This window comes from Pipra filicauda, unplaced genomic scaffold (assembly GCF_003945595.2).
Source record: "Pipra filicauda isolate LSUMZ 115617 unplaced genomic scaffold, ASM394559v2 scaffold76_size2844353_pilon, whole genome shotgun sequence".
In the NCBI taxonomy this organism is placed as follows: Eukaryota; Metazoa; Chordata; class Aves; order Passeriformes; family Pipridae; genus Pipra; species Pipra filicauda.
Window position 1 is genome coordinate 1,800,733 of NW_024104942.1, and position 12,121 is coordinate 1,812,853.

At 36.8% G+C, this 12,121-nt stretch overlaps 1 protein-coding gene across 2 annotated transcripts; it reads right to left on the reverse strand.

Moving 5' to 3' along the window:
• Positions 1 to 873: 873 nt before the first annotated feature.
• Positions 874 to 12,094, reverse strand: LOC113983796 (coagulation factor XIII B chain-like). Of its 2 annotated transcripts, XM_027713280.2 has the most exons (12): positions 10,907 to 12,094; positions 9,020 to 9,220; positions 8,327 to 8,512; positions 7,711 to 7,887; positions 7,389 to 7,565; positions 6,039 to 6,218; positions 5,610 to 5,702; positions 4,767 to 4,949; positions 2,945 to 3,148; positions 2,376 to 2,558; positions 1,797 to 2,038; positions 874 to 1,322 (listed from the first exon to the last, which is right to left on the reverse strand). In XM_027713280.2, the coding sequence occupies exons 1-11, from the start codon at positions 10,968 to 10,970 to the stop codon at positions 1,827 to 1,829; spliced, it is 1,860 nt and encodes a 619-aa protein (XP_027569081.1). In that variant the 5' UTR covers positions 10,971 to 12,094; the 3' UTR covers positions 874 to 1,322; positions 1,797 to 1,826. The 2 variants fall into 2 exon arrangements, with proteins under 2 accessions (XP_027569081.1, XP_039245738.1); XM_039389804.1 differs by lacking the exon at positions 874 to 1,322 and having other exon boundaries at positions 1,804 to 1,922.
• Positions 12,095 to 12,121: the final 27 nt, after the last annotated feature.

Sequence of the window (12,121 nt, forward strand, 5' to 3'; positions counted from 1 at the left end):
AAAACACATCTACCAGGACTGGCTGGATGAATCCGGGACTTGACATAGATCTCTGAAGCAGAAAAGAAATCAATGTACAGGAGCTTGAAGCAAAAACAGACTGTAAGCTGAGCTGTCCATGGCATTGACTTGGCATGTATGGATAACGTTAGGAAAGCTGAAGCTGACCTAGTGACACTCGCAGGGACATCAAGGGTCAGAAGAAGATATTCTACTGCTACACTAACATTAAAACAATAAATACAAAAAAGGTGGTATGTTACTAAAAGGGGTGATTTAGGCTCACATGAAACTCAAGTACTAGAAGCATTCTCAGACTTCAGTAACAAGATGCTGTCTTCATGTCTGCAGTCTGCCTCATCCTGCCCTCTGCTAACTGATGCACATTCAGCCTATTCAGAGCAAGTGGCAGGCAGAGGTAAAGGAATTCTGCTTCCAAAAGACGTTCCAGCAACTGACTTTTAATCCCTCTCTCTCTCTCTTTTCCCCAGTTTGCTCTTTAAAGAGAAGGGTATTTTTACATTTAGCAAATATTCTTATGCTTCATCCAGAGCTTCTCAAAAGAAAGGAGTCTGGGCATCAAGCCCACCAACTTCATTACATGAAATCTTTTAAAGCCAATATAAGTTGTTGAAACTTCCCTGGGACACAAGCTTACCTTGGTTAAAACAGGCCAGTCTGAAGCAGCACATCCAACACTCAAAACTTGAACTGTTACAGGAATTGCCCTGATCTATGAATTTATACCAAGACCAAAGTCAGATTCCTCAGTTATGTACCACAGAAATGGAACTTAACTGGAAAACAGAAATTACAATCTATACAGGGTTTTGATTAAATAAGCAGAATTTATCTATTTCTCAAATGCTTTAATTTCTTTTTTTGTTTTATTTATTCATGTAACACTTGCAAAAACCTTGGAAACCCATACAGAACACCATGCATGCACTGATTTCACAGACAGATGGAGTTTAGACATAAAATACAGAAGAAACCCTTACAGTGGCTTTTTTATTAAAACCAACTAAAATGGGTGTAAGGCAAACATTGTCCACATTCCTGAATTTTCTTCATATCTTCAGTCACACATGTTCACAGGCAGAGCCTTAAGGATACCCATATTTAAGTGTCATAGGAAATGATACAAAGTAGTTGGATTGGATATTTTAATATTCTTAATTATCATTCTTAATATTTTAACAACTCAGTAAAATTTGCATATTATTATGTTTTAAATGGTTTTATAGATCCCTTAAAGAATTTTTTTCAATACTTTCTGGTTTATCTTGTTCCTCAAGCCTTGTCCTTTAGAGGCTCCTTACCTGTGAAAGGAGACATGGGGTGCTGTTAAGATGTACAAAGTAACAAGCCTCTCCTTTCTCACTGTCAAAGTACAACTAAACATACATTTGAAGGGCATGAAATTAAATGTCCATTTAGGCATACTCTGTAGTCACAAAATCGCTCATGCTATCAGTATCCTCACAAAGGGCACTACTTTGCTCAGTGTCTTCTTGTCATGGCTCAAGTCCTGCAGATTGTAATGCATCCCCAAGTTGAGCACCGTAGGTCTTGTAAAACTCCTTCATCCCAAATTTTCCACGTGTATGCCAATCTTGCATCCTTCTGCTGCACTGCTAATCCTCACACCACAAAGCACTTGCACTTCCCTCCCCCTTCAGCTCAGACCCAGCAATGCAACTGAACACTCATTTCTCAAAGCTGACTGTAGTGTTCTTGAAAATATAGACTATCGTAATTCAGCTGGTAACAGTAGAAAAAGAACATGTACATACCTTTCCTATAGGCTTTCCTGGAGTCCAGACTTATTTTCCTCTTTCAACACACCTCGGATAAGTCAGCTGTCCTCTCTTACACTGTACTTGAAATAAAGTTGTACCAGATTCTGCTCCAAAATGGTTCTGTTTACAGTAAAATCCAACATAATCCCCATGGTAAAAGTAAACCTGATTTGCATAGAAGCCTTGCAGCAGCACATTATTTTTCTCCATTTCATTTTTTGACAAAGTACATGGCTCTATAGGAAGAGAGATGAAGACAGACTTTTTGGTAGGGGCTGCAGCAATAAGACAGAAGGTAATGGTTTTAAACTAAATTCAGCCTAGACATAAGGAAGACATTTTTACAATGAAGGTTGTAAAATACCGGGTCAGCTTTCCCAGAGAGGTAATTCCCCATCTGTGGAAACATTCCTTGTCAGGCTGGACAGGACTCTGAGCAACCTGATCCAGCTGAAGATATCCCTGCTTATTGCAGGGGGGATGGACTTTAGGGGATGGCCTTTACAGGTCACTTCCCAAATGTTCTATGAATTATATAGAGAAATAGGAGCTGATTTATCTTATCACACCTACCTATACAGACTGGTGGCAAAGTCCACTGCCCTTTAGAACAGTAGATTCTCTCAGATCCTTCCAAAAAATGATAGTCAGAGCAACTATACTGAACTGAGGAACCACTGTCATACTGGGTCAGTGGTGGGAGAGTAAGAGCTCCATTTGCAATAGATGGTGGAGAGTCACATTTTTCTGTAGGAGCTGGAATAACGTGAAAAACAATTGAGAAACATTCAGCATAAGAAACTAACAAAGCAGCAGCTTTACCAGAAATTGGGGGCACACAAAGGATTTCTTTTTATAGTTGTCTTTCTACAGAGCTTTCAGTCCTCTGGGCTTGAACAAGAGGTTCTCCCTCCTTTCCACAGCCTTGCCCATCACAGGAATGTGTATAATTTTCCCATGCTTGGATGTATTAAACAACAGAGTTGTCTTGTGCAAGATATCTGTTCATATCTGTGTTGTTGAAGCCTAAACATGTATTATTTACAACAGACTGTAGGCCTGCACTGCCAAAGCAAATTGTTTCTAAACAGAGCTAAGACTGATTCATTAAAAAGGAAGGCAATAAAAAATTATTGTTTTACCTTGCATAACACATTTTGGATATTTCAGTCTGCCGTGGTCACACTGTGTCCTCCCAGGGGACAGAATGGTAGTGTGGAGAAAATTATATCCCTGTTTACATTCAAACTCTATGAGATCTCCATGTAGGAAAATTAACTCTTCCTGTCTCCATTTCAACTCTATGTTGTTGCTGTCCATATCAGTTACATTAAGAGTGCATGGTTCTAGGAAATAAAAAACAACCTTAAGTGATTTCTTAGCTCCATTTTGGAGGGGCAAAGAAAGAAATCCAAATCAATAGTTCTAAAATGTTTCTGAATCTTGCAAGAAAAAGAAAAGAACTATTGATGCATAAAAAATACAAATCTAAAGAAATGGGCTGATGTAGCAAAAAAAAAAACATGCAAAAGAAAGTCTAAACTGGGAACAGTAAATCACAGAAAACACATGCTTATGACAAAATTTGGATTTTACATGCAGTTGTAAAGATATGGCAGCATAGGTTTACCATTGAAAAAGAAAAGATCTTTACTGTAACTGGAAAGGACTTTTTATATGAAAATAGCCATCCATCAAAATTAACCTGTCAGATTTGGCTGACAGGTTTTGTAAGCCCTTTCAGGATAGTAGTACCTGATACACAGTAAGTTTACACTGCTACCCTAAAGAAGTGATTTGACAATTCCCTTTTCTTTGCTTTTTAATTTGTTTTGTCTCCATGAAAAGAATTTAGAGATCTTCAAAAAATATTTTGAAAATTTTGTGTTCTTCTTTGGGCTTTTTCAGGTTATTCAAGGTCAATATTGCTTTGGATATTTTCTGACAGGTTTCTTAAAACTTAGTGCCAGGATCACATCAGGATGACATCAGCTTCCCATTAGATGGTTAACCTCGTTCACTTCTGAAACCACTTCAATAAAGCCTGACAGAGGGTCACTTATAAATTTCTACAAGTTCCATGAAAATCACTGGCTGATAGAGGCCCTTACTAATGCTTTGCTGAGGAAAAGGCAAGGAGAACTCAGGTATTAGGCGGTCTGGTGAGTGCAGCGTAAAAATAAACTGGAATGGATATTTTCCTGAACCTAACTACAGCATGTGCTCTTTCTGGTCTGATTAGGTGAGGGCTGAAAAGAAGCCTCAGAAAACATGGAAAGGATGATGTGGTTATTTGGATGCTTAGGTGAAAAGTAAGACTCACAGGATTTCATTATTTCACAGGATTTGTTAAATTTGAGTCTTCAGATTAAAAATGCTGACCTGGACCTTTCAATCAAGACAAGGTAAATTTTATTCATTTAGAAATAAGTAATTAAAACTGAACTGGTCATTTATTTTCATTTTCACAGTAGATTGCAAATTTAAAAGGGAGCCAATTTAACAAAGCATGTTAGTAAAATAGAATTATTTCATTACAGGAGGGAAGGAAAGATAAACAAACAGCTCTAGTATATCACCAGAAGCAGTATTCCTGCTAGCATTGGTAGATTTCTAGTGGGAGTTCTAGACATTGTTTTCAACAGCACTGAAAGACAGAAAGAAATTAACTGAATGAAGAATATGGAAGAAAGAAACTGGAAAATCCTCCTAGGTAACAGGGATAGTTGTGTTCTAGAAAAGCTCACTCAGGAAAACAGGGGAATCTATTTTAGTGGGGGGTTTTAAGAACAGGCCAGAGGATGCCTTGGTATATTTGGTTTGGTTCATCCCTCTATTTCTGGAATCTTTATTAACCCAAATAAAAGAAAAAAGGCGGTAATGAAAAGATTATTTAGAGGTTCTTTCCAGTTTTCCATTTCTACATTACATGTGACAAAATTTGCTTTTTCTTACAAGACTTACTTAAGCAATTTGGTTGTTCTGTCCAGTTTCCTTGATCGCAGTAAACAGTTCTAGGTCCATCCAAAAAGTGGTAATGCTGACAACCATATTCTACTGAGGAACCATTTTTGTAACTTGCCAATAATGGACCAAGAACAGCACCATTTTTAATCACAGGTGGAGAGGTACAGTCTTGCTGCATTTCTGAGATGAGGCAGGGAGATAAGCGATTAGATCTTGGTTAGATTAGAACAGTGTTAACACTGGTCGAAATATTAGACTAATACTAGAGTGAGCCAAAAAACTGCATACAAGTAAAATGTAAAGCAATAAAATTTCTTTTCCAAATTTCATTTTCAGAAAGTCTAAACTTGCGTTACTGAATTACAGACATGCATTTTATTTCCCTCTGCACGCTTCACTTATGTCTGCTTTTGACTCTTTCTGATTTACATTCAATACGGATTAGTTCTTTTTCTATGATGAGACCATCTATTTGTAACTTGAAATGTTTCACCCATGTGTGGTTCAAAATGAATAAAAGAAACCCCACCGGAACTGTTAATCAAAGGAACACCAAATTTGCATGTTCAAATAATATTAATGGGTAAAAAAATTATTGAAAGCAAATGCTAATGTATGAAATAAAATTACAAATACAGAACAGGCTTATTGTAGTTTATAATCATTACAAATAAGCAACAATTTAATTAGTTGAGACTGCTACACTGACAGCTGTAGCACATGCAAGCATTTTCAAGACCAAAGAATTGTCTTATAGCAAAAGAGTAGTGACAGTAGTCATAAAATGCCTATAATAGCATTGGAGAGTCCTTTTTGAATAGAAAAACAATGTTCACCTACTCATTTCTTCATTTCCATATGTTTTGTTTGTCCTTATTGCTGCATCTGACTTCAGTGACGGCGGGGCCTCAGACTCCTGTTTATCCATAGCTCCTGTAACCAGAGCAGAAGCACAGAACCAGTTTTCTCAGAAACAACTCATTTTCAAGTACAAAAACAGAGAGACACTGATGCCTTGTAAAATGTAATCATCAAAATCTTCCAGGGAAGTTGTCACAGATGTCAGATGAATTCACCTAGCTCATCCTTTCTCTGTAACCTGGGAACCACAGACTGACTGCAAAATATGCAGCACTTTACCTCTCAAGCCTTTTAACAGAGGAAAACAAACAGTTTTGCAGATATGGAAACTGGGGCTCTCCAGAAAATTAAAGCACTGTTTGAAGAATCATTTCTATTCAGTTGTCATTCTTTCACAAAAGTACTAACCAATACAAATAGGGGGTGGTGTCCATTTTCCTTCTTCACACCGGATTTCCTCAGATCCTCTTATTTCAAAGGTCCTTTGGCACTGTATACGAACTTTGTCTCCATTATGATATGTTCTTCTAACTGTGGTGATATGGCCATGAGGAGGAAGTGGGGGTGGAGGACATTTATTTTTTACATCTAAAAATAAAAAATGCATATTCTTTTCTCACCAAAACCACGTACACAATCAAGTTTACTACACACCATGCAAGCTGATCACTCAAATAGCATTTTTGGCCGATCCAGAGTAACTTCTTACTCCCATTTTCTTAATAAAATGGGAGACCAGACCAAAAAAGTAATTTTATGCTCAACAAATATAAAATAGAGGTACTATGCTATTGTACTGCTATAAAGAAATTTGTAATTTCTCTGCATAGACTTAATAAAAACGTTCTTTAAAGGACTTCAGGAAATAGAGATTTCCTTTACTCTCCATTCATATAATATTTAAAGCAGGTTATGTATTAATTCTAATGCTACAGAAGCAGCAATAATCATAGTCCATTTCCTATCCCCAAATTAAGTTTGCAATTACTGTATCCTCACAACTAGATTTAGGCCTTGTTTTCTTCCTCCTGAGCATCCCCACCTTCTCTGCACTCGCTCAGGAAAAGTTCCTGCTGTGTCATCAGAATAAATACAGGGCTGGGGTCTAAGCTACTCTAAATGTTGATTTCTACTGCTTTCTGCTCTATATCTCATCTGGTTCACTAGATCTTTCATTCTTTTGAAAGTTTCTTTTCTGAGACTCCATTATCCCCCAATGACTGGAGAACTGATAGCAATTGCTAAAGGTGTGTTTCTGTCTTCAGAACAAATGACCTTTTAGTCAATTCTGTTGAAAACATGTAAAGTTTGGTGAGGCTGTACAAGTCTGAAAAGTACCACAAGCTAAGGAGGAACTCATTATAAATTTTATTTTTAATTCCTCTTTAGAGGCATGTTCCCATCCCACAGGGCAGGATTAAGCACGCTTGGTTAAACCTTCATGTAATTTGAACACAGTTAAGTGAGCTTCAGGGCTAATAAATTCCCTGTAATTGTTGATTCCTGCTTCTCCAGGATATAACATAGAGAAACAACAGTGAGAGGCAGTATCTACTGGGTTGCTAGAGCCCACTGAAAAGTAATTCCAGTTATCATTGCTTCCCTTCCTACTACCCTGGCTCCCTGCCCTTTGGCCAAAACTTGGTTTATATTTAGGCTGGGAACTGGTACAAAACCCGTATTTTTATTTTGGATTCATAAAGCATCTCATGTAAGAAGGTGTTAGTTTTTCATAGTAAAACTATAAAAATAAGGTACCTTCACACACAGGAGGGTCTGGATGCCACCCGAAATAATAACATTGAATTAAGTCAAATTCAGTGACAGAATAATGTTTGTCACAGAAGAAGTGAACTACATCTCCCTCTTCATAGATTTTCTTCACAGGATAGAAACCTCCATGAGCTACTGCATTCAAAGAGGAGCAAGTTATTCCTAGGAGGAAAACACAGCAGTGAAGACCAGCTGAGGAAGGCTTTCCATGTCCAACAGCTGATAAAACAAGTCTCTTTGCAGGCTTTTGTTAACTTGTAGAATAAATCACATTTCAAACCAAATTATTTTGCAGGCCATGACCTACTGGTGCAGTTTGGAGTAAGGGCCCACCCATATGTCAGACACACTGCTGCCTCTGTAGCGCTCCCTCCCGCCGTACGATATCCCTCGTCGCACCGGTACAGCAGCGTTTCGTTCACTCGAAGCTCCTTCTGGGCTGTGAAGTAGTGGCCGTGACGTAAATTGGGTACTTGACATGACTCTTAAATAAATAAAGCATATGCATAAAATTACTTGCTCTCTTCGTTTCAAGTAATTAATCTAAAATTTTTCTGAGATACGCTTTAAAAGGGGTCATATCCCACGTGAAATCTTGGCAAACAATAACTCCAAATGCAGTTGTTTACACGAGTTTTCCAGTCATCATTTGGAAAGAAAGTTTGTAGGGCAATGGATTTATTTGAAACAATGTGATTTCATCTATACCGATTCCGTCCACACATAATTGTATCTAAACAAATTCACAAAACTAGCAGCATGTGAAATCTGACAGTTTCTTTCCAAGAGGTACAGCTGAGAACTTGCTTTAGTACTCCAATGACAACCTGATACAGGCACTTTGACCCTACAGCTACAGCAAGGACAGCAGAACTATATACATCTACAACTGATTATATAGGAGAAAAAATGCAGAATCCTACCCAATTTTTCAGTACAGCTTGGCTGGAAGGACCATCCTTCTGGCTGACACTGTACTGTATCTTCAGTACCACCACTTGGAGTGTGATAGCCTGGATTACATTTGTATTGCAATTTCTCATGGATTTTGAAGTACATTTCTGTGCCATAAAAAAAGCCATTTTCCAAAAGAGGCTTGCTGCATTTTCCTGAATGAAAGACAACAGCTTGGTTAGAAAGAAAGAATGGAACATCTTTCTTCTCTGGTAATGAAAAGGAGGGCTTTCCAGCTATACTGAGCTGATCTTGTTCTCCTGATCTATTGAAGAAACTCTGCTTTAATCATCAAACAATACATCAAACCAATGGTAATGACATGGAATACAATCAAGGAATCTAGAGGTAGGAAAGCCTCGAAAGGATATACATCTAAGAGAAAACTATTTATTAGTTTTCCAAAACTAAGGAAACTGGGCATCTTTCTTGATGTTCTTATAGAACATAAATGGTTAAAAGCCCTTAAAATATATATTATTGTAAAAATATTCCATATCTAAACTTATGTAGTTTGTATACATAAAGGTTTGATTTCACCTTGTCCTAGCTTTTACAAATTATCCCTTCTGCTATGTGGCTTCTGTTCCTGTATTTTCCAGGAAAATCAGCAAGAAAATTTTCCTGCCAGAAGCACGAGGAGGTGAATAAAGCTAACTCACTGTAGCATCGTGGCACTGGAGACCATCCTTTTGCTGTACAGGTTATTCTTCCATCTTGAGTCCCGGTTTCAGTTGTGTAACCCACCATACAGGAATAGGAAAGCTTTTTGTCTTTATGCATAGGGAAATAATAACTTTTGAAACTGTAATAGTATTGGGCAATCTTCCCATTTTCTATGTGTGGCAAGTCACAAGGTTTACCTGCAAAATGATAAATATATTTCTCACTAAATATTGCAGCCCAGATATTAAATAAGTTAATGCAAAAATGTTCATATCAGTTTGACTGATTCGGGCTTTCAAACAAGAATGAAATTCTGAATACTTACAAGAATAAGGAGCCTTTTAAGACTTGATGAAATTAAGATATATTACAGTTTTATCAGCTTTTGTTCTTTAGGTTCACAGAAATATCAGCTGTAGATTGAAACTTCCTAATGTGAACTGGGCAAAACTGATGCAGGACACATTTATTTTATTCTTTATTTCATCCAGAAGCATGAGTATCCTTTGCTGCACAAACATACCAATGCCTACTGTAAAATCCAGTGAGACCAGTGTCGAGATTAGCTGTGCCCTGGCTCCTCAATTCTGCAAACATTATCAGAAAAGTAGGACAAAGTGCCAGGAGACAATACAGGAGTTAAACATGCTTAAGAAAGGGAATTTAAGAACAGTCAAGAGAAAAGAAAGAAGTGGAGAGTAAGCAAAGAACAAGCAGAATGGCAATAAAAAAAAAGCCAAACCAGTAACAGAAGAAAACCTTTAAAAAGAATAGTGCTGAATATGACATTAAGATACTTAAGAAAACCAAAATTATGAAACCAAAGCAACCAAACAACAACAAAAACTAAACCAAACAAATAAAACCTCCCACCAACCAGAAAACAAACTAACAAACAAAAAAGAAAAAAGCTAAACTTACGGATTTCTCAAAATTTTATCCTCTGGGTCTCAAAAATTCTCTCCAAGGCAATATAATCTAAAGAGTTCAGTTTTAAAAACGGATTTGCCACCTACAAATCTCATCGTAATTGAGCAGAATTTTCCCACAAGTTCCCACTGCTACATTCACCTGACACAGAACCAAAAACAAAAAACTATTGCTCCCTCACTCAATGCCACTAGAATTTATTACATTTGTTAGAATTTTCTGCAAATTTAGTGGTTTTAATAAATAGAAAGTGCCCAGATAATTTTTTTTAATAGTTACTTTCCTCACACAGCCACAGTATCACATCTAAATAAAAAAAAAACCAAAACAAAAACCTAACCTGAGGGTAATTAAGATCTGCACATAATTAAAACAAACATGGTTGCTACCTACATACCTTTTGACTTTCTAAAGGGCATCAGTTTAATTTCAACTGCTTTGCATAAGCACAAAAATCTGGTGAAGAGAGGTAATTGCAACAAATATGTTGCAGTTCAAGTGGCACGTAAACTATATAAACCCAGGAATCTTCATCAATGCTGAAAATAGGCATAGGAAATGTAGAACCACCCCACATGAACTTCTGCATGTTCCCTTTAACTTCCACTCGTTTGCTTTGTGGCAAAGGGAGAACACTTCAATCACCCAGACACTTTGATATACAAAATGTTTTAATAGTACAGAATTCAATTTGTGTAAGTGCCTCAGAACAGCTCAAAGACATTTCAAAAGAAACCTCTTCTGAACTAAAGTCTGAACCTTTCAATATTACAGCTTTGAAGCTTAGGTAGGAATCAGTAACAGCTGAATTGCGATCATCAGCCATGTCACAACACTGCTTTAAAAAGCAGTGTTTACTCAGTAAAGAGATGAAGGATACTGCACTTAAGTTACCTAGAATGCATATTCTAGATTCAATGTATTTTAATAACAATAGAATTCAGTGTATTTACCTTCTGCAAAGAGTTTGCCTGAACATATCGTGACTAGGATGAAAAAACAGCTTTTAAATCTCATCTTCTTTACTGTCTCTATAAACAGTTTCTACTACCTGTGAAAACTCCCTAAGTATTACTTTTGTAAATAATTAACTGACTTTTCAAAGGTATTCAGCAAATACCTTAGTGTCTATGGTATTTTGCAACAAGTTAATTCGTCGAAAAAAACAATTTTCATTTCTTTTAGTTCTCCAAACACAATAACGTTAGACTTGCAGGATTTTACTTCCATTTGACATAGTTTACCATCAGTAAAGAGAGCAGAATTTATCATTTTACAGTGAAATCAGGCAACAAGCTTATGGAACAATTTAAACTTATTGAACACTGTTCCCCTCACAAACTCCTGAGTTCCAAGTTTAAAGGGCATTCTGTTATCAGATTATTTACCTTGGCTGAAATAAGAGGAACTAGACAATTCCGCCATCCTCCAGCCTACCCTCCTGATAAACCAGACAATTGTATTCTATAGGTAGTATTAATTCTGGAGTCTCTTACATTAAGAACATAGCCACAATCATTATCTGTCTGTTGAGTTTTGTTGTACACAGCTAGCCTTTTTCAAGTAATTTTTTTAAACAAAATAAAAAAAAATAACCTCATTTACAACGCATTATCACATGACTGATTAATGGCATTATTGGAGATAAGATGCTTAAATTTGGGAGTGAGAGTGTATAATTTTACAGTTTGCATTTTCTTAGCCTTTCTCTAAGAAAATACAATTCCAAGGCAGAAGTGAACAGAATTAAAAAGGATGCTGTGATGAACACCATCTCTTCAGCCAGATGAGATGCATGCCTGTATGTATTGTGCACTTGATAGGAAGAACAAACTCACAAATCATCTCCCTTAAAATATCAGGTCAGAATTTCTAAATTTACCCTTAAAACATCCTATTGTTCCATCACAATCTTGCAATGTTTAAAAAAAAGAGGAATTATAATTTTTTTTCCTGCTGTCATATATGATCCCTCAAGACCTTACTAAAAAATAGACTCAAACTCACCCAAAACAGCCAGTTTTGAAATTCTGTGCCTGTGCCTCCCTTCTTACCCATGTCTCTAGATCAGACAAGACATTACTGTCCCACACAAAAATCTGTTTTTAATAGAATTCTACAATACTTATTCAGAGTGAAGAATCCCATGCTATTTGTAATATCCACAG

Coding starts and splice junctions, on each gene's coding strand:
- LOC113983796 (XM_027713280.2), bottom strand. CDS start 10,970: ATGAGATTTAAAAGCTGTTTTTTCATCCTAGTCACGATATGTTCAGGC. Junction 7,566..7,710: donor CCTTACTCCAAACTGCACCA/GTAGGTCATGGC, acceptor TTTTCCTCCTAG/GAATAACTTGCTCCTCTTTG. Junction 6,219..7,388: donor AGACCCTCCTGTGTGTGAAG/GTACCTTATTTT, acceptor TTTTATTTTTAG/ATGTAAAAAATAAATGTCCT.